Source organism: Siniperca chuatsi, linkage group LG1 (genome assembly GCF_020085105.1).
Source record: "Siniperca chuatsi isolate FFG_IHB_CAS linkage group LG1, ASM2008510v1, whole genome shotgun sequence".
Taxonomy (NCBI): Eukaryota; Metazoa; Chordata; class Actinopteri; order Centrarchiformes; family Sinipercidae; genus Siniperca; species Siniperca chuatsi.
Genome location: NC_058042.1, coordinates 1,292,910 through 1,316,666, shown reverse-complemented (window position 1 = coordinate 1,316,666; position 23,757 = coordinate 1,292,910). Strand labels below are relative to the sequence as shown.

General features: G+C 43.4%; 1 protein-coding gene across 9 annotated transcripts; it reads left to right on the top strand.

Annotated features, from left to right (window-relative positions):
• The first annotated feature begins 55 nt into the window (after positions 1-55).
• On the top strand, positions 56-23,182 carry LOC122879614 (NACHT, LRR and PYD domains-containing protein 12-like). Of its 9 annotated transcripts, none has more exons than XM_044203977.1 (19): positions 59-260; positions 4,089-4,279; positions 4,377-4,419; positions 4,662-4,756; positions 6,721-6,831; positions 7,182-7,260; positions 12,254-12,482; positions 12,741-14,538; positions 14,654-14,827; positions 14,922-15,092; positions 15,183-15,356; positions 15,451-15,624; positions 15,717-15,890; positions 15,985-16,158; positions 16,251-16,424; positions 16,515-16,688; positions 19,985-20,158; positions 20,354-20,400; positions 22,097-23,182. In XM_044203977.1, the coding sequence occupies exons 2-19, from the start codon at positions 4,203-4,205 to the stop codon at positions 22,801-22,803; spliced, it is 4,749 nt and encodes a 1,582-aa protein (XP_044059912.1). In that variant the 5' UTR covers positions 59-260; positions 4,089-4,202; the 3' UTR covers positions 22,804-23,182. The 9 variants fall into 9 exon arrangements, with proteins under 9 accessions (XP_044059968.1, XP_044059951.1, XP_044059945.1 ...); XM_044203966.1 differs by having other exon boundaries at positions 59-700; XM_044203985.1 differs by lacking the exon at positions 4,377-4,419 and having other exon boundaries at positions 60-700; positions 4,637-4,756.
• The last annotated feature ends 575 nt before the right edge of the window (positions 23,183-23,757 follow it).

Below are 23,757 nucleotides of genomic sequence, written 5' to 3'. Positions count from 1 at the left end.
CTCTTTGAGTCAGTGGGGGGAGATTGGAGAGGCTGAGATCTGAGTGTATTATCAGCATCACACCATCGGCTCAGCGGCTAAGATCAGGAAGGCTGTCCGGGACTTGGAGCAGGAACTCAGGGAGGTGGAAACCCGAACCACTGATGCCCTGCAGAGGGAGGAGCTGCTGCGACGAGTTATTAGTTCGTCTCTGGCTGTTTCCTGGTTGCAGGACTTTCGTTTTTCACTCTGGCTTGTTTTTCTGGCTTGTTAACGGTTTGGTAAGTGACAGTTTTCAGTGTTGACTGACTCTCAGCTGCTCTCTGATCTCACCGTTAGTTTCATGAAAGTGTAAAAAGCAGAAATTCCAGATGTTTGTGTGTGAAAAGCTGCTGTTTGTCTCGAGAAGCGCTTAGCTCTGTGCTAACAGTTAGTCGCCGTGTTCAGGATCATCAGTGAGCCACGTTTTTCAGCCTGTATGTGTTCACATGTGGTCAAACTGTCCAGTCAGAGCAGCCGAACCAGCAGTCAGCAGCTCCTGTCTGCAGTGGACCCGTGGACGGACAGACAGCTGTCTCTGGATCACTGTGAGACTGAAGGAAACTTAGAAACAGCAGGATTCTCAGGCAGGTTCTGCAGCCGCTTTCTTCTCTGCTGTCTCAGTGGGTTTCTGGAGGTTTATTCTGGACGGACGTCAGAGATAATGATCTCCTCTGGAAGTGTAAGTCACGCTGAATCTAAGAATAGTTGTTTCATGTCTGTGAGTTGAGATCTGACCGAGTTATTTCCAGAATAAGGTGAGAAATGGCCGTCACAATTTCCCAATGTGGCATCCTCAATCAGCTTGTTTTGTCAATCAATAATATAGATATATAAGGAAAAGCTGCAAATCGTCACCTTTAAGAAGGTTTGAAAAATGGCTGAAACTTGAACTCAGTTTTCAAAGTAGTTGTTTCTCATTTTATATATGGTAGTTTAAGCTACAACAATGCATCAGATTTTATAAACTCTGTGTTTTGTGAAAATCCTAATCTTTAAAGTAGCTAGTAACTACAGCTAGTGGAGTAGAAGTATAAAGTAACATAAAATAGAAAGACTCAAGTAAAGTACAAGAAACATCAAAATTGTTCTTATGTACAGTACTTGAGTAAATGTACTTAGTTACTTTCTAATGTTGGTTAGTTTTTACTGTCAGTGTTTAATTCATGTGTTTTGAAATAAAAAATCAATCAGTTTATTTGTCCTAAGCTCAGCTCAAAGTTCAAGCTTCAGCTTTACTGTGATTACACAACACAGGGCTGCACAATGAAATGCAGCTGGAGCTCGATAAACACAAACCAAACATTTCAGTAGAATTACAATAGATTAAAGAAGTGAAATAAAGCAGGGTTTTGTCAGTTTATGAGGTCCACTGATCCATCAGTCCTGCAGTAAATCCTTCCTTTATGAAATAAGATAAAACTTTATTGATCCCCAGAGAGCAATTTCAGGTGTTGCAGCAGCACAAAGACACAAGTAAATACATAGAAAAGAGTCAGAAATAAATAGAGTAGAAACAACAATAGAAACTATACAAGAACAATTAAAGTTTAAATTTCAAACAGTACGCATACACACAGTACCCACCCAGTATACAATGTATAATATATGATAAATTATTTATATATATATATAAAATTAAAAAAACTTTGTCCTTCACCCTCCGCGGGTGGTCTCATCCTTCGAGCTCGGGTCCTCTACCAGAGGCCTGGGAGCTTGAGGGTTCTGCGCAGTATTTTTGCTGTTCCCAGTACTGCGCTCTTCTGGACCGAGATGTCTGGTGTTCTTCCAGGGATCTGCTGTAGCCACTCCTCCAGTTTGGGGGTCGCTGCCCCGAGTGCTCCGATGACCACGAGCACCACTGTGGCCTTCACCTTCCAGGCCTTCTCCAGCTCTTCTCTGAGCCCTTGGTACTTCTCTAGTTTCTCGTGTTCCTTTTTCCTGATGTTGCCATCGCTTGGTATCGCCACGTCAACCACAACGGCTTTCCTCTGCTGTTTGTCCACCACCACGATGTCAGGTTGGTTCGCCATTACCATTCTGTCAGTCTGAATCTGGAAGTCCCACAGGATCTTGGCTCGGTCGTTCTCTACCACCTTTGGAGGTGTTTCCCACTTTGACCTCAGGGTTTCCAGTCCATACTCCGTGCAGATGTTCCTGTACACTATGCCAGCCACTTGGTTATGGCGCTCCGTGTATGCTTTCCCTGCCAGCATCTTACACCCTGCAGTTATGTGCTGGATTGTCTCAGGGGCCTCTTTGCACAGCCTATACCTTGGGTCTTGTCTGGTGTGGTAGATCTGGGCCTCTGGTGTTCAGGGCCTGCGCCTGTGCCATTGAGATGACTTCTTAGGACTTGCCTTACTCGTTGGAGGTATTTGGCAGTTGCTGTTTTCCTTGTTACCTCTTCGAGGTTGCCATTTGCCTGTGGTATTCCAAGGTACTTGTAACCATCCTCAATGTCTGCTATTGTTCCTTCTGGGAGTGAGACCCCTTCTGTGTGGACTACCTTCCCTCTCTTCGTCACCATTCGACTACACTTCTCAAGCCCGAATGACATCCCAATGTCAGAGCTGTAGATCCTGGTGGTGTGGATCAGTGAGTCAATGTCCCGCTCGCTCTTAGCGTATAGCTTGATGTCATCCATGTAGAGGAGGTGACTGATGGTGGCCCCATTCCTGAGTCGGTATCCATAGCCAGTCTTGTTGATTATTTGGCTGAGAGGGTTCAGACCTATGCAGAACAGCAGTGGGGACAGAGCATCTCCTTGGTATATGCCACATTTGATGGATACTTGTGCGAGTGGCTTGCCATTGGCCTCAAGGGTGGGTTTCCACAGCCTCATCGAGTTCGCAATGAAGTCCCTTAGAGTCCTGTTGATGTTGTACATCTCTAAGCATTCAGTGATCCATGTGTGCGGCATTGAGTCATATGCTTTCTTGTAATCAATCCAGGCAGTGCACAGGTTGGTGTGTCGGGTTCTGCAGTCTTGGGTGACTGTTCTGTCAACCAGGAGTTGGTGTTTGGCTCCTCTGGTTCTTTTGCCGATGCCCTTCTGTGCTTTGCTCATGTATTGATCCATGTGTCCACTTATCTTAGCCGCAATGATGCCTGACACGAGCTTCCATGTTGTGGAGAGACAGGTTATTGGCCGATAGTTGGATGGGACTGTACCCTTTGCGGGATCCTTCAGGATCAGGATTGTACGCCCTTCGGTAAGCCATTCAGGGTGCGTTCCATCCCTTAGCAGCTGGTTCATTTGTGCTGCTAGGCGCTCGTGGAGTGCAGTGAGCTTCGTTAGGTGTGGATCCTGTCAGGGCCCGGTGCTGTCCAGTTTTTCATAATTGAGACTCTTTCTTGGATGTCTGCCGCTGTGTCAGGGAGGTTGCTGTGGTCCTCTCTTAGAGCCACCTGCCACTGTGCATCGCTGTTGTGTGATGCCTCCCTCTCCCATATACTTTTCCAGTAGGAGACTTTCTGATGGTACTTCACTTAGACGTTGTAATTGACGTCGGGGTTGCCTTGCATTCATTCTCGCCATGATCTTATCTTTCAGGTCAGTCGCTGCCTCGTTCAGCGTGATTGCACTTGTTGGGGCTTCGTACCCAATCTCCGGTTGGGGAGCCGCCGTTGGCTCCCCTCTGACCTGTTGTCCTGGCTCCCCCTTGCCGTAGCATTTGTGTTGTATCTCGTCAATCTCAAGTTGTGATAGCAGTTGCCGCTTGTGGATGTTGGAACACTGAGCTACTAGTTGCTTTGCTGTAAGCTTTGACACATCCTTTGCATGTAACCTTAACACACACACACACTTTGATAGAGGAATAAAGAAACCAGAATATATTCACATTTAAGAAGCTGGAATTTAGACTTCTTTTTTCCTAAAAATGTACTCAAACCGATTAATCGATTATCAGAATAGTTGGCGCTTCAGTTAATAGTTGACAACTAATCGATTAATTGTTGCAGCTCTGTTTGACAGTGAAGTGATGAAGAAGTGACAGCAGCCTCACATCAAATGGACTGATGAAGGAGAATCAGCAGCTTCTTCTGTCTCTGTGTTTCATCCACAGCTGAAGCTACAAAGTCTCTGTGAGTGGATGTGAATTCAGCTGAGCGACGTCCAAAAGAACATCGTCAGTGTTGCAGTGACTGAGTGCAGCTCTCCAGCAGCTGTGGACTCTGCTATGGATCAGAGTGAGGGCAGAGAGGAGGGAGTCCCTCCCTCTAAAACCACTCTGTGTGGGGAACATGAAGCTCAGAGGTGAGATGAGGATCTCTGTGGATCTTCTCCATGTCAGAGCTCAGCACTCAGATCTCTCCACCATCATTATTCACACTTTGTGCGTGCTGTTTTGAAGCCCAGAGCAGCAGCAGCAGAGACCAGACTCTCCTGAACCTGGACCTGGACCCGCTTCCAATAACTAATAATCAGCTACTAACCTTCTTAACTAACAAAGACTCCAGCTACTGATTAGTCAGCTAATCAGCTAAGATCAGACAGCATCTTTCATGAGATCACATTTTGATGAACAGGAGAACGTTACTCAGCCACTGTCCTCTTACTGACTTTGTATTTAACTTTAAATTCTTTCATTAGTCAACTGTTTGTTTGAATCAGGATGCAGCAGCAGAGACCAGTCTCTCCTGGACCTGGACCCGGACGCAGCTGCGTTTCTATGAAGAGTGCCCGGTCCATGACTCCTCCACCTGATTTTAAGAGCCATGATTGTGAGACAGAGTAAGTCAACAGAACGTCACTGTATAGTTCACATGTACGAACCTCAATCTGCTGCTGTTTTTCACACTCTGTCACATCTGCCACTGAACTCCTGAAGAACAGCTTCCAATAACTAATAATCAACTACTAACCTTCTTAATTAATGAAGACTCCAGCGACTGATTAGTCAGCTAATCAGCTAAGATCAGACAGCATCTTTCATCAGATCACATTTTTATGAACAGGAGAACGTTACTCAGCCACTGTCCTCTTACTGACTGTGTATCTGTTCTTAAATTTGAAAAAAAAGGTCAAAATTAATATTTTTTCAGGTTCAAACTTTTATTAGTCAATTGTTTGTTTGTATCAGGATGCCGCAGCAGAGACCAGACTCTCCTGAACCCAGCTGCGTGTCCATGAAGAATGACTGGTCCAGTAGTCGCCTTGTTAACTTTAATTCAATTCCATTTTTATTTATATTGCGCCAATTCATAACAGAAGTTATCTCATTGCACTTTTCCTATAGACTAGGTCTAGACCAAACTCTTTATAATAAATCTGATGGAAGGCAAGAATTTAAAACTGAACTTTGTTATTATCTGACTCTCCTGAGAGGAATCCCATCTTGGTCCAGAGCTTCATAGTCTGTTGTAGGACTGTTTCAGCAGTGACATCACAGTTTACACTCCTAATGTCTGTACCTCGCCGCACTTGCAGACACTTTTGCAGATTTGCAGGTGATGAGTTTTTTTTCCTCCGGATATTCTGCAGTTTGGACCAGTGGTGGTTTCTGATCCTCACTTTCTTCAATATAGTTGATTCGACTCCATCGTACCATGGACCCGCTGCAGTTTGCATACTGGTCTCCCAGGTTCTGCACACCACTCTCTCTCATCTTGACAGCTTTCAATACCGTAGTCCCAACAGACTTGCTGCTAAGCTGATTGAACTGGGACTGAGCACCCCCCGGTTTGCCTGGATCTTGGACTTCCTGACTGCCAGGCCCCAGGTGGTCAGGGTGGGTAGACATACCTCCAACTTCCTCACCCTAAGCACAGAAACACAGAATTAAAAGTCTCTCTGAGGATCCTTAAATCCTTATATTCTGGAGCTGTAGAGAGCATCCTGATAGTAAACATCACTGCCTGGTTTGGCAACAACTCAGCACAGGAGGGCTCTGCAGTGAGCCGTGCGTTCGGCTGAGCCAGAGCCTGTAGGATCATGAAAGATCCTCACCACCCCAACAACCGCTGTTGCGGTAAGGCAAGCGCCTCGCAGTCACACAGCCAAAACAGAAAGTCTGAGACCAAGTTCCTTTCCTCAGGCCATGAGGCTTGTGAACACTGATCTCACCAGGGCCCCCCCCATTAAGTTTTACGTACTCGTCATCTCATGCACACACACATACAGTGGTGTGAAAAAGTGTTTGCCCCCTTCCTGATTTCTTTTTTTTTTTGCATGTTTGTCACACTTAAATGTTTCAGATCATCAAACAAATTTAAATATATGTCAAAGATAACACAAGTAAACACAAAATGCAGTTTTTAAATGAAGGTTGTTATTATTAAGGGAAAACAAAATCCAAACCTACATGGCCCTGTGTGAAATAGTGATTGCCCCCTAAACCTAATAACTGGTTGGGCCACCCTTAGCAGCAACAACTGCAATCAAGCGTTTGCGATAACTTGCGATGAGTCTTTTACAGCGCTGTGGAGGAGTTTTGACATCATCTCATCTCATCTTTGCAGAATTGTTGTAATTCAGCCACATTGGAGGGTTTTCAAGCATGGACTGCCTTTTTAAGATCATGCCACAGCTTCACAGTTAAACTATAATATCATATCTACCATAATATATTTTTAAGAGAAAGTTGCTCATCAACTTCCTTTTTATGTTCCATCTGGTCCTGGAATGTAAATTAATCTTGTTACCATCTGCTTATTCAACATGCATATTTAATGTTTAACTCATTTTCTTTGTATCAGAATCAAGCAGCAGAAACTGGACTCTCCTGAACACAGCTGTGTATCAGTGAGGAGTGACCAGTCCAAGGAATCCCCTCTTCTTTTTAAAGATGGACAATCTGCTTATCCAAGGTAAGAATTTTAAAGATTATATCTTACTGTGCATGTCATCTGAGAAGATGTATCAAGTCTTGGTCCAACACTTTATAATATTATTTTGGTTTCTATATCTAAACCATAACATCCAATCAGAGCAGCATTGGTTATGTAGAGTCTCACCTGTATTATAGTGTATTATATTTTGATTTGCTTAGTGCTTCTCTTCCTGTGTGCATTGACGTGATAGTGAGCAGCTGTAACAAGAGAGTTTCCCCTCGGGGATCAATAAAGTATTTCTGATTCTGATTATGACAGAACACCTTTAATAGCTCTGTGCCGATATGAGTAATTAAATGTCTTTATACTTGATGTTTTCTCCACAGAGATCAGCAGAAGAACTCAAAGATTCCCAGTGATCAGCCTGTCCAGCAGCATCAAACAGACCTGGACTCCATATTTATGGTGTGTTCATGTACAAAAACACCTTTCACTGCCATACCTGCAAACTCGTCGCCTTTCAACAATCACTGTTTTTAGTGTCAACCAGGTCATTCACGTGAATCAAGTAGATCTGAGGAGATTTTAAAAAGGTGGGGGGCTGAGTGAGGAGAGAATGACTGTGATTGCCCATTATCTGTCTTTGCTATGAGATCATCCTACCCGCCGATCCAGGCTAGCATCAACCTTATTGTCCAATGAATAGTGCAGTGTTACATTTCTATGGGCCAATAATGACTTAGATCTCGACTGGTACATGACGTCCCCTTGAAGACACTCTCTACTCTCGACCTTGGAGACTGTGTTGAAACATGATGCAAGTTTTTTTCATCGTGAATTGTAGTAACTATTTGTCAAAAAAGATTTTCTTCCAAAAATTCTAACTTACAACAAAAGCCGCTGATGCATTATTTCAGTCAGGTTGTACTTGGGCAATGACGATTCATGTTAAAGTTGATTTATTTTCCAATTCCAAAGCAAACATGCATGTGTTCATCATGTCGCCTCTCTCTTGCTCTGGTTAAAAAAAAACAAAAAAAACATGTCCCTTCTTGGTGCATCACCTGACCTTGACAAGCCTGCTACCTTTATCCCTTACTCCTGCCATTCACCCAACAAGTGCTTGGTTTGGTGCATAGTGCCCCTAGTGTCTACAAATGCAAAAATAATGAACACTACACTCCGGCCCCAAATTGTGCAAAATGTAAAGGATTTCCATGCTCCAAGTTCCATGTCACTCCATCTTGTACTTGGGCACCTTGGATCTTGTGTTTCAAAGCAGCCAGAGCTTCCCTCATTTCTCTGTTGTCTCCAACAAAATTTGTACCGTTGTTTGACCTAGCAGCTACAACCGTAGCTACAGCTAGTAGCTACATACAGCGGGCTGCCCCTCCCCACACACTGAGCACTTCTTTGCCTCATTCTCCAGCGGGCTGGACCAGCTCCGGAGCAGTGTGTGGAGTGATGGCAGGAGGGATTGTAACAGCTGAAGAGATCGGTGTGTTTACTAGGGAAACGTCAGCTCACAATCCATTGTATTAGCAGCACTGCTGGCTTTGTGTTTGTTTTTTTGTGGCTGGTTTGTAAAACAGACACAACCAGAGCTACACCTAGCCTAATACAAGCTCTTTGCTTAACTCAAGCTGTTAACTTACAGTCCTTCAGAATTAACTTTTGCCATTACTCAACACTCTGATAAAGAAGGCTGGTCTGTTGTGCTGGCTCTCTACACTTATCTCGTGCATTAATTAAAAAACACTTTCAAAATGTATTCGTGTCAAAATCATTTGGATGGAGAGGAGTGGTGGCATTTTACGCATCTGAATGCTTCCATTCACATGATGGGTATTAAGTACTCTATTGTTATCGGTTTCACTTTAAGGGTACTGGTATCGTAACTTTTTTTACCAATTCCCAGCCCTAGTCAGACCTTATGCTATATACTTGTCCCCTTCTGCAGATTAATCTTCACATAGCATTTATACAGGAATCTGTATCTAGGGTGTATGCTACTTCTAGATGCACAGACCCTACTGGTCAAGCAGGTGAAGATCATTCCATACCTTTTGAGAATACTTCTTCTTTTGACATTGATCTCTCCTTTGGTAAGTTTGCCTTCTTTTGTTCAGCAGTCTTTTCTCTATGAAGTCTGCATGTGACTCATTTGGTTATGACTTTCCTTGCAGCAGAGTTGGTGTTTGTTATCCAATTTTTTTTTTCCTGAGACCAGCACAGCATGTGATTCCTTCCTCCATGTCCTCACTGTTTATGGATTAGGTGCAGAATAAGAGAGGAAACATGCAGATCCTTAGACAGGATCACAGGGTGTTTTAGTTTCTTCTGACATTGCTGCTCTACTCAAATGACCACCCACTCTCAGTACTCCATCCTCCCATACTGGATCAAGTTTGGAAAGTTGACTGTCTTTCTTGACATTAATACCAGCTTTCAATAAGGTAATTTCGTGTTTGAACCTTTGACCTTGCACAAAACAAATAATTGCCTTTTCTGCTTTGGCTTCTTCAGGACACAAACCTTGTGTACTGATTGTGGTTTTGACTTTGTGCGTTCTTTTCTCCAATGTTGTCTTTTGTTTCTCCGGGTCATTTTCAATGATGCTGACAGTGGCATGGATTTCTTTTCTTTTACGTCTCATTAACTTTGGCAATTGTTTCAGTCTCAGAAACCAGGTCACAGTTGTTTTCAGTTTCATACAAGTTGAGAAGTAGTTGATCAGATAGTTGGTGTAATTTTCTGTGTCTCTGGCAATGAAGTTGACTGCCAGATCTATCTTGATCTCTGTGTCACCAGAAGAAATCACACTGAGATCCAAGTCAGATTTAGGCCATTCCTCATCTGGCTTTGAGAGAAACTCAACCGTGAATCCACCTTTTGTTTATCAGAAAGTCATCCACTTACATTCATCTGGATTCTCTTTAGAACCTCCATTGTTCAACACCAGTTGCATCTATTATGAAAGCTGTTCTATTTACAATAAAGGTGTCAAAATGCTTAGTTTCATTGCTGATATATATTAGGACTGTTGTACTGTCTGTTCAAAAAGTTGATCTTTGCCATTGAACTCTCATTCTATCAACTCACACAGCAAAAACAGCACCTGTGAGTTCCATCTGGGGAATAGTGGTTTGCTTTAGTGGTGCACCTCTGGCTTTTCCAAAGAGGAATACAACATGCATCCTTTTGTCACTGTTCTCCAACTTCAGAAAAGACACAGTACCATATCCCTCTTGACTGGCATCAGAAAAGTGGTGCAGCTGTGTACTGATGGGTTTTCCAAAATCTTTGGGCTTGAAGCAATGATCCGCTTTAAACTCTGCTATCTTTTCAAGACCCTGTAGCCATTTGAACCACTGTTGAGAGAAGGGCTATGGAATTTTTTCATCCCATCCATAACTCCTCTTGCACAACTCCTGTAACAGTGTCCTGGCTGGCAGAGTAAAAGGTGCAAGAAATCCCAGGGAATCATACAAGGAACTGACCACTGACAGGATGCCTATTCTTGTCTGTGGTCGTCCTTGGAGGTAGAGCGGGTCGTCCGCTAATTGGAAGGTCAGCTCATCAATCCCAGTTTCCCTTAGCACACATGTCAAAGTGTCCTTGGGCAAGATACTGAACCCCAAATTGCTCCCAAGGGCTGTGCCTTTGGTGTGTGAGCATGTGTGACTGACACACTAAACCCTTGACACTAAAAGGTTAAATCCCCCTTTACAACAAAGGTCAGTCAGGTCTTTTACCATCTGTATTGCTTCCTCCTCTGAAGACAAAGATTTTAAGCAGTCATCCACACAGAAATTGCAGTTGATGGTACTGACCACTTCTGTAGAGAACTGAGACTGGTTGAAGCATAATTTGCGCAACTCGGTGAAGACACAGCTCCAAACAGGTGAACGGTCATGCGATATTCCACTGGAGTTTGCTTGGTATTATCCTGAGGCCAACACAGAAAACAGAGGAAGTTTGTCCTTTTCTGAGGATCTGACCTGATTGAACATCACCTGGATATCTGCCATCACTACAACAGGCTCCTGTCGGAATCTGATAAGGACACCGATGAGGGTTAGTTTGTAAGATTGGGACCTGGTAACAGTTGGCAATTTAGTGATGTTGTACACTGCTCCACAGTCAAACACTACTCTCAACTTTACTTTCCTGGGGTGGTATACCCCGTGATGTGGAATATACCAGACCTTTCCATCACTCTGATTCAGGTGGTCTGCTGGAACAATCTCAGCATAGCCTTGATCGATTACATCACTGAGAAAATATATATATTCTTCTTGAAATCTTTCATTCCTTCCAAAGATCCACTTCAGGCTCATTAGGCGCTGTTCTGCAATACAGTGGTTTGGTAAGACAGAGTTTTCATGTCTGAAAGGTAGGTCAAGGGAGTAATGGCCACCTTTCAGCACTCCTGAGCTGTCAGCAATATTCATAAACTTAATGTCTTTTGTTGACATTTCAGCCTGTTCCCCTGATAACTTCTCTCTAAAATCATGGTTATATTTATCAACCAGCATATACTCAATGTTTGCAATGGAAATTCGATTGGTACTTACAGAAGTACATCCAGTTTGTTTCCTGCTGTCGTTTCCACCTCAAAGTGGACCATTAAGAACCTATCCCACTTTGGTTCTAACTGCATTGGGTCCACCTCCCTGGCTATTAACCAGCTCCCCTGGTTCTATCACCTTTGATGCGTTCGTTCCAATAAGCAAGTCAATGTCAGAGTCAGTAGCCCCCAAGTATGGCCATTGATCAACATCTTCTTGCTTGGGAATATTCAGTTTGGTCACAGGCATGCATTCTGTGTGAAAACATTAGGCAACTTAGTTAAGTCATCCTTGTCCAAGCCAGACACTTCCTTGGCTCTTCACTTGGACTGGGACAATAGGAAAGATGCAGTCCTCTTCACAACCGGCCTCGATATGGCCACATGTCTGGGGTGCAGCATTTGCAGTGCTCACCATTGATTTAGCTGGGTGTTCTGATTGTTCTGAACAAATCTGTTCTTAAACCGTGTGTACGAAGGTTTTACGCACAAATCCGTGATTCATCAATATTTTCTTACCTGAATGTGTTCGTACTCTGCGTACAAATATAGAACTGCCTCAGGCCATGAGTACACACAAATGATGAAGGCCCGGCTGTCTTAGAAAATGTAAAGACACACCTTTTAACTAAATGCATAGCATATTAAAACGGCATTCATTAAAAAAGGCTTTAATAGATAACAATATGTAAACAGTGGCAGTATGCTGATTGCAAATAGTGGGCACGCTAGAATGATTCTGGTTCACTTAACATATGCACGGGGTAAGAAGAAATTTGGCCGATTAACAACACAAAATATAATCCATTAACAAATTATGATATTATATCAACAAGGATTTATTGGTCCGTGATGAACATTTAAATGTGGTTTACCTTACTGTTCCAGCTGCTGGAGGAGAACATTGTCACTTTTGTGAAGAGTGAGCTGAAGAGAGTCCAGAAGGTTCTGAGTCCAGATTATCCAGAATGCTTAGAGAGTCAGAGGGAGGATGATGAGGTGTTGGACGGTGAGGATAAAGAGCAGAGAAGGAGGAGCAGAGAGGCATTTTTGAAGATCACACTGCACTTCCTGAGGAGAATGAATCAGGAAAAGCTGGCTGACTGTCTACAGAGCGGTAAGAGGATTTTAATGATGAAAAGAGGAAATGGAAGCAACATGGGAGGTCCCACGTTGCCTCCATTTCCTCTTTTCAAAATTCTGCTGTAAATATGCTGTACACATCTGCATCAGATCAGAGGCTGTTTGTCCTCCACCGATGAGCTGAATAAAACTGATGGAGGAGGAAAACTATACAACCACTCTTAAATGTTTGAATTCTCTGATTTTCTGCACGATCCACTCACTGATTTTAATTTGTTTTTTGCTTATTCAGGAACTCATGCTGCAGTGTGCCAACGTAAACTCAGGTCTAACCTGAAGAAGAAGTTCCAGTGTGTTTTTGAGGGGATTCCTAAAGCAGGAAACCCAACCCCTCTGAATCAGATCTACACAGAGCTCTACATCACAGAGGGAGGGACTGGAGAGGTCAATCATGAACATGAGGTCAGACAGATTGAAACAGCATGCAGGAAATCAGACAGACCAGAAACAACAATCAAAAAAGAAGACATCTTTAAACCCTCACCTGGAAGAGATGAACCAGTGAGAACAGTGATGACAAAGGGAGTGGCTGGCATCGGGAAAACAGTCTTAACGCAGAAGTTCACTCTGGACTGGGCTGAAGACAAAGCCAACCAGGACATACACTTCACATTTCCATTCACTTTCAGAGAGCTGAATGTGCTGAAAGAGGAAAAGTACAGCTTGGTGGAACTTGTTCATCACTTCTTTACTGAAACCAAAGAAGCAGGAATCTGCAGGTTTGAAGAGTTCCAGGTTGTGTTCATCTTTGACGGTCTGGATGAGTGTCGACTTCCTCTGGACTTCCAGAGGAATGAGATCCTGACTGATGTTACAAAGTCCACCTCAGTGGACGTGCTGCTGACAAACCTCATTAGGGGGAAACTGCTTCCCTCTGCTCGCCTCTGGATAACCACACGACCTGCAGCAGCCAATCAGATCCCTCCTGAGTGTGTTGACATGGTGACAGAGGTCAGAGGGTTCACTGACCTACAGAAGGAGGACTACTTCAGGCAGAGATTCAGAGATGAGGAACAGGCCAGCAGAATCATCTCCCACATCAAGACATCGCGAAGCCTCCACATCATGTGCCACATCCCAGTCTTCTGCTGGATCACTGCTACAGTTCTGGAGGAGGTGTTGAAGACCAGAGAGGGAGGAGAGCTGCCCAAGACCCTGACTGAGATGTACATCCACTTCCTGGTGGTTCAGTCCAAACTGAAGAACATCAAGTATGATGGAGGAGCGGAGACAGATCCACAGTGGAATGAAAAGAGCAGGAAGATGATTGAGTCTCTGGGAAAACTGGCTTTTGAGCAGCTGCAGAAAGGCAACCTGATCTTCTATGAATCAGACCTGACAGAGTGTGGCATCGATATCAGAGCAGCCTCATTGTACTCAGGAGTGTTCACACAGATCTTTAAAGAGGAAAGAGGGCTGTACCAGGACAAGGTGTTCTGCTTCGTACATCTGAGCGTTCAGGAGTTTCTGGCTGCTCTTCATGTCCATCTGACATTCGTGAACTCTGGTGTCAATCTGATGGCAGAAGAACAAACAACATCCTGGTGGTCTGAAGTGTTTGGAGGCAAATCAACACATTTTTATGAGAGTGCTGTGGATATGGCCTTACAGAGTCCAAACGGACACCTCGACTTGTTCCTCCGCTTCCTCCTTGGTCTTTCACTAGAGACCAATCAGAGTCTCCTACGTGGCCTGCTGACACAGATAGAAAGTAGCTCACAGACCAAAAAGAAAACATGCCAGTACATTAAAAAGAAGATCAGTGAGAATTTGTCTGCAGAGAAAAGCATCAATCTGTTCCACTGTCTGAATGAATTGAATGACCGTTCTCTAGTGGAGGAGATCCAACATTACCTGAATTCAGGAAGTCTCTCCACAGATAAACTCTCTCCTACTCAGTGGTCGGCTCTGGTTTTCATCTTACTGTCATCAGAAAAAGATCTAGATGTGTTTGACCTGAACAAATACTCTGCTTCAGAGGAGGCTCTTCTGAAGCTGCTGTCAGTGGTCCAAGACTCCAACAAAGCTCTGTATGTGCACACATATAACAATCCAGATTAAATGTAGTTTTTGTTTTTTGTCAAGGAATAAAACTAAAAGTAAATTTTGAGATTGTTTTATTTTGTATTGCTTAATCCTCTTCAGGCTGAGTGGCTGTAACCTCTCACAGAGAAGCTGTGGAGCTCTATCCTCAGTGCTCAGCTCCCAGCCCTCTAGTCTGAGAGAGCTGGATCTGAGTAACAACAACCTGCAAGATTCAGGATGGAAGCTGCTGTCTGCTGGACTGAAGAGTCCACACTGTACACTGGCAATTCTCAGGTTAGTGTTCGGCTAATTGAACATGATTACCCTGTGAGCTCTTATTTACTACAGATATTAATTATTGAATGGACTGACCAAAAATCCTTTATAGGTTGAGTGGCTGTAACCTCTCTGAGAGAAGCTGTGAAGCTCTCTCTTCAGTTCTCAGCTCTAACTCTAGTCTGAGAGAGCTGGACCTGAGTAACAACGACCTGCAAGATGCAGGAGTGAAGCTGTTGTCTGCTGGACTGGGGAGTCCACACTGCAGACTGGATACTCTCAGGTCTAGACTTAACTGCTTGATGAACCCAGCAAGCTTTTATTCTTTTTTATATTTGATCTGTGATTTGACTGACTGAAAATTCCTCTTCAGGCTGATTGGCTGTAAACTATCAGAGAGAAGCTCTGAAGCTCTGTCCTCAGTTTTCAGCTTCAAACCCTCTAGTCTGAGAGAGCTGGACCTGAGTAACAACAACCTGCAGGATTCAGGAGTGAGGCTACTGTCTTCTGGACTACAGAGTCTCCACTGCAGACTGGCAATTCTCAGGTTAGTGTTCAGCTATTTGAAAATGATGACCCTCTGAGCTCTTATGTACTACAGATATTAATTATTGAATGGACTGACTGAAATTCTTCTTCAGGCTGTCTGGCTGTAAGCTGTCAGAGAGAAGCTCTGAAGCTCTGTCTTCAGTTCTCAGCTTCCAGTCCTCTAGTCTGAGAGAGCTGGACCTGAGTAACAACTGCCTGCAGGATTCAGGAATGGAACTGTTGTCTGCTGGACTGAAGAGTCCATACTGTACACTGGAAATTCTCAGGTCAGGATTCAGCTGTTTGTTAATAATCTCTCTGTAAACTTTTTTCTTTTTATATTTGACCTGTGAGTTGACTGACTGGAATTTCACTTTAGGCTGATTGGCTGTAAACTATCAGAGAGAAGCTGTGAAGCTCTGTCCTCAGTTTTCAGCTTCAAACCCTCTAGTCTGAGAGAGCTGGACCTGAGTAACAACAACCTGCAGGATTCAGGAGTGAGGCTGCTGTCTTCTGGACTACAGAGTCTCCACTGCAGACTGGATATTCTCAGGTTAGTGTTCTGTTATTTGAAAATGATGACCCTCTGAGCTCTTATGTACTACAGATATTAATTATTGAATGGACTGACTGAAATTCCTTTTCAGGCTGTCTGGCTGTAAGCTGTCACAGAGAAGCTGTGAAGCTCTGTCTTCAGTTCTCAGCTCCCAGTCCTCTAGTCTGAGAGAGCTGGACCTGAGTAACAATGGCCTGCAGGATTCAGGAATGGAACTGTTGTCTGCTGGATTGGAGAGTCCATATTGTACACTGGAAATTCTCAGGTCAGGATTCAGCTGTTTGTTAATAATCTCTCTGTAAACTTTTTTCTTTTTGTATTTGACTTTTGAGTTGACTGACTGGAATTTCACTTTAGGCTAATTGGCTGTAAACTGTCACAGAGAAGCTGTGAAGCTCTGTCCTCAGTTTTCAGCTTCAAACCCTCTAGTCTGAGAGAGCTGGACCTGAGTAACAACAACCTGCAGGATTCAGGAGTGAGGCTGCTGTCTTCTGGACTACAGAGTCTCCACTGCAGACTGGATATTCTCAGGTTAGTGTTCTGTTATTTGAAAATGATGACCCTCTGAGCTCTTATGTACCACAGATATTAATTATTGAATGGACTGAAATTTTTCTTCAGGCTGACTGGCTGTAAACTGTCAAAGGGAAGCTGTGAAGCTCTGTCTTCAGTTTTCAGCTTCCAGTCCTCTAGTCTGAAAGAGCTGGACCTGAGTAACAATGACCTCCAGGATTCAGGAGTGAAGCTGCTTTCAGCTGGACTGGAGAGTCCACACTGCACACTGGAAACTCTCAGGTGAGGATTCAGCTGTTTGTAAAGAGTCATCTGGCAAGTTAAATATTGAGGCTTTTTAGTTGTTTTTATGATCCTGTATTAAATGTGACAGCAATATTGTACTGAAGGGGTTAGCCGACTCAGGAAATGGTCACCAGAATAGTGTTTTGGTTCACGACACAGAAACTTGACTTGAATTTATAAAGTGCAGGTCTATGACAGTCCTTAAATGATATTAATCTGTACTCAAACATATGAGTGGTCTAAAGAGAATAATCCCCAGGACTAATGAAAGAAAACAAAGGTAAACGTAGATGAATGTAGATCAAGATCAGAAGAATGTCTTCCCTTGGGGCAGGGACTCACCCCCAACCTAAAAGAATAGACCACTTTCCGGTAAATTACTATGGCCTTAAGTTTGAAGATGCTGACCCTCATCCCCACTGCTTTACACGCTGCAAACTACCCCAGAGTGCACTGGAGGTCACAGATAACTGAAGCCATCAGAACATCGTCCACAAAAAACAGATGCAATCCTGAGGCCATCATACTGTACACTCTCCACCCCCTGGTTTCCTCTTGATATTGTGGTAATTAAAATCACAAAAAAAATACGTGACAACGCACAACCCTGGAAAAGCCCAACACCCACTTAGAACATTTTTAACTTTGTGCCAAAATGTCAATCTTGTTCCGGTCTTACAAGGAACCCATATCTTCGCACACAGTAGGAAAGGGAAACTCCCATGACCATGCTATTATCCTTGGAAGGGTAAAGATATGGGGCCAGGTGCAGAAAACTCTGTGTAGATTCACGACTAAAGCTGTGGGAAATATGAGTATGCATTCTTTTTGTCAGATTTATAAAGTTGCACATATACATGGTTCTGTTTTATAAGTCTCAATTATTGTGGAAGTGGATATTCATCAGTGATTAATTTATAAAGCGCTTATTGAAACAGACCTTACAAAGTTCTTTATATTTCAGAATAAAGTTATTCTTTAATGAAAACCAGTTCATGTGTGGGAAATGGCCTACGCATGACTTTTGTGCCTACATATTGTTTGTACACCTGGCCCCTGGTCCACAACCAGAACTGAATCTGCATTGCTCCTCCTGAATCCAAGTTCGGAAAGTCAACAGAAGTCTCCTTTCCAGCATAAGCTTTGTGATACTCAATAGTTGGAGCAGACTCTCCATTTCCCTTTTTTGAAATGGGAACCACCACCCCATCCCCGGAACCTCCGACATGTCAGGGTGAACCTCATCTGCCTGGTGCCTTGCCAAACTGGGAGTTTTTTAACTACCTTAATGACCTTCACCAGAGAAATGGGTTAGGTTTCCGCTGAGCCCTCCAACACTGCCTCCTCCACAGAGGGCATGACGGTCATGCTTAAGACTTCCTCAGAGTGTTCCTTCCACTGTGACAGTATCCCCATTGAAGGTACACAGTTCCCACCCTCTGCTGAAAAAAGTCTGGGTTAAGTCCTCCCTTCCCTTCCTGAGTCATCTGATGGTTTACAAGATTCTCTCTGAGGCTGACCAAAAGTCCTACTACGTTGCCTCTCAGAACTCTTGACACACCCCCGTTTTTGGTTTGTTTGCTACCAAAGCTGCAGACCCTCTGGCCTCCAAGGACCTGTTTGCTGTTTCAGCAGACCCCTTGGCCAGCCAAGCCTCATTCTACAGCTTGGCAGCTTCTGACATAGCTGGCGTCCACCAGCAGGTTCTCAGAATACCACCATGACAGGCCCCCACTGACTTTCTGACCACAACTCTGAGCACCCTCCTCCACAATTGCAGCTTTGAACGTGGCCCAATCAGACTCCATGTCCTCAGAGGTTGAAATTTGAAGACCTTGCAGAAATGGGGCCTCAGCCAGAGGTTCCCAGTTAACCCTTTCTACCCATCTGGGTTTAGTAGGTCTGTCCAGAAGCCTCCACCGCTCCCTTATCCAACTTACCACCAGGTATTTATCAGTTCACAATTCTGCTCCTCTTTTTATGCAAATGTCCAAGACAGAGGTCCAATAAAAAAAAAAAATACTTGGGTCAGATCAGTCAGGCCGTTACTTCCACTCATCCCTTCCAGGTGTCGCTGCTTGAGTGAATGTTAAAGACAGTCTCCCGGCTGAATTATGAAATCCCCAGGTGATGTCCTCTCCAGGACCCAACCTAGAAACCTCAAGAAGGCCAGATACTATGACCTGCTGTTCGGTGAATAAGCACATACAACAGTTAGAGTCACATAAGCCGTTTTCGCATATGAACTCTGGACAGTGTCTGGAGAATCAGGTCCAGACATTGCCCGGAGTTGGCCTTTCATACAAGTAGCACACAAGAGGAGATTGTCAGACATGTTCTCACCTACTGGAAATAGTCCACTTGGTAACCGCCAAATGGAGGCAGCCTCGCAGCTGAGTGAGAGAGAGAGAGAGAGAGAGAGGGAGCATACGAATATGGACAAAAGTGTCAATGTAATAAAAAAAACTTTATTTGATCATGAAGCCTAATGTTACAATTCTGTGGTTTATCAGTAAAATGTATGAACTACACTGCAGACTGTAGTCTCTGTTAACAGTGACAGACAGACACGTAGATCTGCGTTATATATGCTTGTCTCCTCTATGAGGATCCTCACTGCGCTGCGTACCTGTTTGGACGTATCTGCAATATCAACGAAAGAGTGGAAAACAATATACAGTCAAGCAGAAAACTGTACGAAGCAACTACACTCATGCAACGTCATCAAATAACCATTCGCTTGCTGTGAATTCTCTGGACAAAGACCTGCTTTATTCACACATGGGCTCACTGACTTTGTACTAGGGTGCTGGCAGGGTAAAGAACAGATAATGTCCAGGCCAACTGATTCAGACATTTGCGTTTTCACAGACAGCTCCTCCGGGTAATGTCTAGATAAGTTCAGGGTTGCAGTGCATGTGTGAATACGACTATACAGGCAACTCTCTCATTTTCCGGGGAAAACTCCAAATCAACACTGGTGGCTTGAGAGTATCCTCACACCTGCCCAGTGTCTTTCGTCCTGTGCAACTCTGGAAACTAACAGTCCTGCCACCATCAAGGAGTTTGGTTTAAAAGCCGGAGATAGTGCAGGAGATGGAGCATTAGTTGGACTCACCTCTACAGTGGTGAGCCCTTGTATTCTTTTTGTGTTTTAAACAGTGGACTGATGTGAACGTCTAACATATAACTAATTTTAATTTACACTGAGTTTATACTGAGACTGACAGTGTGTGTGTGTGTGTGTGTGTGTGTGTGTGTGTGTGTGTGTGTGTGTGTGTGTGTGTGTTTAGTCTGTCACTCTGTAGGGTCACAGAGAAAGGCTGTGCTTCTCTGGCCTCAGCTCTGAGCTCCAACCCCTCCCATCTGAGAGAGCTGGACCTGAGCTACAATCATCCAGGAGACTCAGGAGTGAAGCTGCTGTCTGCTGGACTGGAGGATCCCCAATGGAGACTGGACACTCTCAGGTATGGACAGACAACAGACTCTACACTCAGGTATGGACAGATGACAGGCTGGACACTTCGCATCAGGTACAGACATATGGACAACAGCAGCCTTCACACTGTTTCTCTGACTAACCGAGGAACTCATGTTCATGTTTAATGGTGGATATGAGTGAAGGTGTATGAAGTTGATTCTGATTCTGTCTCTTCCACCAGGATGGACCATGGTGGACAGCAGAGACTGAAACCTGGTGTGAGGAAGTGTGAGTGTGTTTTAATTTTGATTCAAGAGAACACAGCTGCACACCAGAGTATCATTCAGGATTTAGTTTCTGTTTTTTGTCTGTGTGGCTGGAAAGATGTTAGAATTCAATCAATCAATTTAAAATCCACAAACACTACAAACTGAACACATTGATCCAACAAAACTAATCAACACATTTCATTAACAGTCGAACCAACAGAGACCTAACGTTGTTTCTTCTGAATCTTGTGACTGTCACTAATATTATAGAAGAGTTTTGTTGCCTTCAGGTGCTGCTCGTAGCTTGTACTTCACAAGTTTAACAGATAAAAGTCGTGTTCAGGTAGCCTTCTGTTTTCTTCTCTGGAAATGTTTCATAAATCAGTGTTCAATAACCTACAGTTCATAAACACAACAAATCGTAATTAATTTCAAAAAGATAAACTTGAATGAAGTGAACTTTCCGGTTCCTCCCTGAATGGGAGACCCTGGGCCAGATGTATGATACATATGAACAAACACCATGCATATTCCATTTTTCACACATAAACTGATACTTATTTAAACAGAATGTGTCACGCTGACTTCAGACCAGCATACCCATGGATTTCTAGAGCCAGCCAGATTTTCTATACAATTAGAATAAAACCACAGAGGACCCAAGGTCCTGATGAAATGTACCTGATGAAGCAGCTCTGTGTACTGAAGGAACTGGACCAGTTATCAGCCTCACACGGTCCTGGCTCCGACATCCCATCCTGAACTCCGTCATATCACAGGGAACATAATCCTCCTGTCTAAAATGATGCAGCAGTAAAGTCCTGTCTCTTCACCTTCTCGACACGCACCCGGGCAAAAGAGCTAGCACCGCTGCTTTTCATGAAAACTGTGGACTGGACGTACTGACAATTCAATTCAGTTTTATTTATATAGCCCCAATTTATAACAGAAGTTATCTCATTGCAATTTTCCTATAGAGCAGGTCTAGACCGAACTCTTTATAATATTACAGGCTGGAGTTTGTGCAACCTGCACAAACACAATAATCCCTCGTGATGAAAAATGGTGAAATGCAATGTAAAAGTACTGAAAAAAGACAGACTCACTAAATTACAACCTCTCAGATTCACTACCACCGTAGTGGGACGACGACTCCCTTTTGTTACGTAGGGAGGTAGGTACACGTGATGAATTCATTAAAGGCACACAGCCCTCTGACTGGATATTCATTAACACTAAGTTCAGCTTTTTGGTGCATTTTGGACAAAAAAATCCTGTCATGAAACTTTTTAAAGCAGAAGACAGTTTCAGATTTGATGTTCAAAGGTCTGAACTTTCTGTTAAATGTGACCTCTTTGGTGAAAGTAATGACCGTTTTAGAAAGCAGATGGTTCAGAGGTGCAGTGGAAGATGATGTGACAGTTTTATTAGTATACTTTGTTCACTACGTGTTAAATTGATTTGGGTCTCCATTAGCTGTCATCCTCTGGTCCACACGAGAAATAAAGACAGAATATCACTGACATCGTGGCTCTAACTGTTAATGTTGTTATAGCTGGATTATTGAATTTCAATTTCCCTTTTGTTAAACGTCATTCGCAGTTGAGTATTAAATAAAAGCTTGGATGATTTTCTTTCAGTAATTGTCATTAAAGTTGTTAATAAATGAACAGACGATGACCTGCAGCTGTATTGTTTCTCTTTCTCTCCATCAGACGCCTGTGAACTGGAGCTGGACACAAACACACCAAACGGAGAGCTCAGACTGTCTGACAACAACAGGAAGGCGACATGTGTGGACGAGGATCAGTCATATCCTCATCATCCAGACAGATTTGACTGGCCTCAGCTGATGTGTACAAATGGTCTGACTGGTCGCTGTTACTGGGAGGTCGAGTACAGAGGAAGAGTTGAAATAGCTGTAACTTACAGAGGAATCGGAAGGAGAGGAGACAGTAAAGACTGTTTGTTTGGAAAGAATGATCAGTCCTGGAGTCTGAGCTGCTCTGATGGTCGTTACTCTGTGTGGCACAATAACACAAGAAAATCCATATTCCCCCTCCTCAAAAGCCTCCCGATCATCCTCATCTTCCTTTATCTCCTCCTCAAACTGCCCCAACTTCTTCTCCTCCTCCCCCTCCTCCTCTTCCATCATGATTGCCCCTCCTTCTCATTCTCCTGCTCCTTCTTCTACTCTTTCTTCTCCTTCCTCTTCTCCTTTCTCCTCTCCTCCTCCTCTTCTACTGACTCTCACAGAGTAGCAGTGTATGTGGACTGTCCTGCTGGCACTCTGTCCTTCTACAGACTCTGCTTTGGCAGATTGATCCACCTCCACACCTTCAACACCACATTCACCGAACCTCTTTATCCTGGGTTCAGGTTCTGGTCACCTGGTTCCTCAGTGTCTCTGTGTCCTCTGTAGGTTTGAGAGTCTCTCCTGTGTACAGAAACACTGCTGACTGAAGATCAGCTGCTGAAATCAGTCACTCTGTTCACCATCACACACACACTATGTGTCATTTGTCTGATTTCATCACTTTGATTATCAACATTTTAACACTTTTATATTCAGTATGATTATTATTTTTTGTCTCTGTTAACTCTGCTGTTGTTACTGTGAGGATCCAATGAGCAGCTGCCTGTAAACATGTTTTATGCCTGATTTGTTCTTCTAGGGACGGGCATTGGAAATTAGCAGTAGCTATACATGCTGTGATTCATTGCATTGGACAATTGTTATGCAATGTATATTGTATCTCTCCCTATCAAATAAACATTAATAATAAAAAATCATACACTAATATCTTCCAAATACATTGCTGTGTAATTTTAGAAACAGTTTGACTAGATAGTAATTGCAATGCATGTTCAGGGCTGCCATTAAGCTTTTTCTGGTAAGGACAAATAAATGAAAACAGATCGAGCATAATTACAAGTTGCTTGTCCAAATACATAAATAAATAAGGTCGCAGGCTAACATTACAGCAGCAACACGTGATGTGCACTGAACAGGCCTGAAAAGCCAACACAGTTGTTCCCCAGATGTTTCACTCGAACGATAGGACAATATATGACAAATCAATCAATCAATCAATCAATCGAAGTTTATTTCTATAGCACGTTCCAACAACCGAAGCTGAACCAAAGTGCTGTACAACATTAAAAACAAGAAAAAAGACAAAGCATTTCACTTGTCCGACCAAAAACTTTACTTGTCAAGTTATAACGTTAATTGTCAAACCCTGCATGTTTCACTCACAAGCTTTAAAGCTAGCGAACTGACGTTAGCTAACACATTAACCCAGCCAACATTAGCCTGGAAGCCAGGCTCATTCATTCATTTGCTAACATTACGGCAAACTGAAAACTTTTTTTT

What these genes read in the sequence shown, in the direction of transcription:
- LOC122879614 (XM_044203977.1), top strand. Translation starts at nt 4,203, where the DNA reads ATGGATCAGAGTGAGGGCAGAGAGGAGGGAGTCCCTCCCTCTAAAACC. An exon ending in CAAGACTCCAACAAAGCTCT is followed by an intron (nt 14,539 to 14,653) that starts GTATGTGCACAC and finishes AATCCTCTTCAG; the next exon opens with GCTGAGTGGCTGTAACCTCT. An exon ending in GAAACCTGGTGTGAGGAAGT is followed by an intron (nt 20,401 to 22,096) that starts GTGAGTGTGTTT and finishes TCTCTCCATCAG; the next exon opens with ACGCCTGTGAACTGGAGCTG.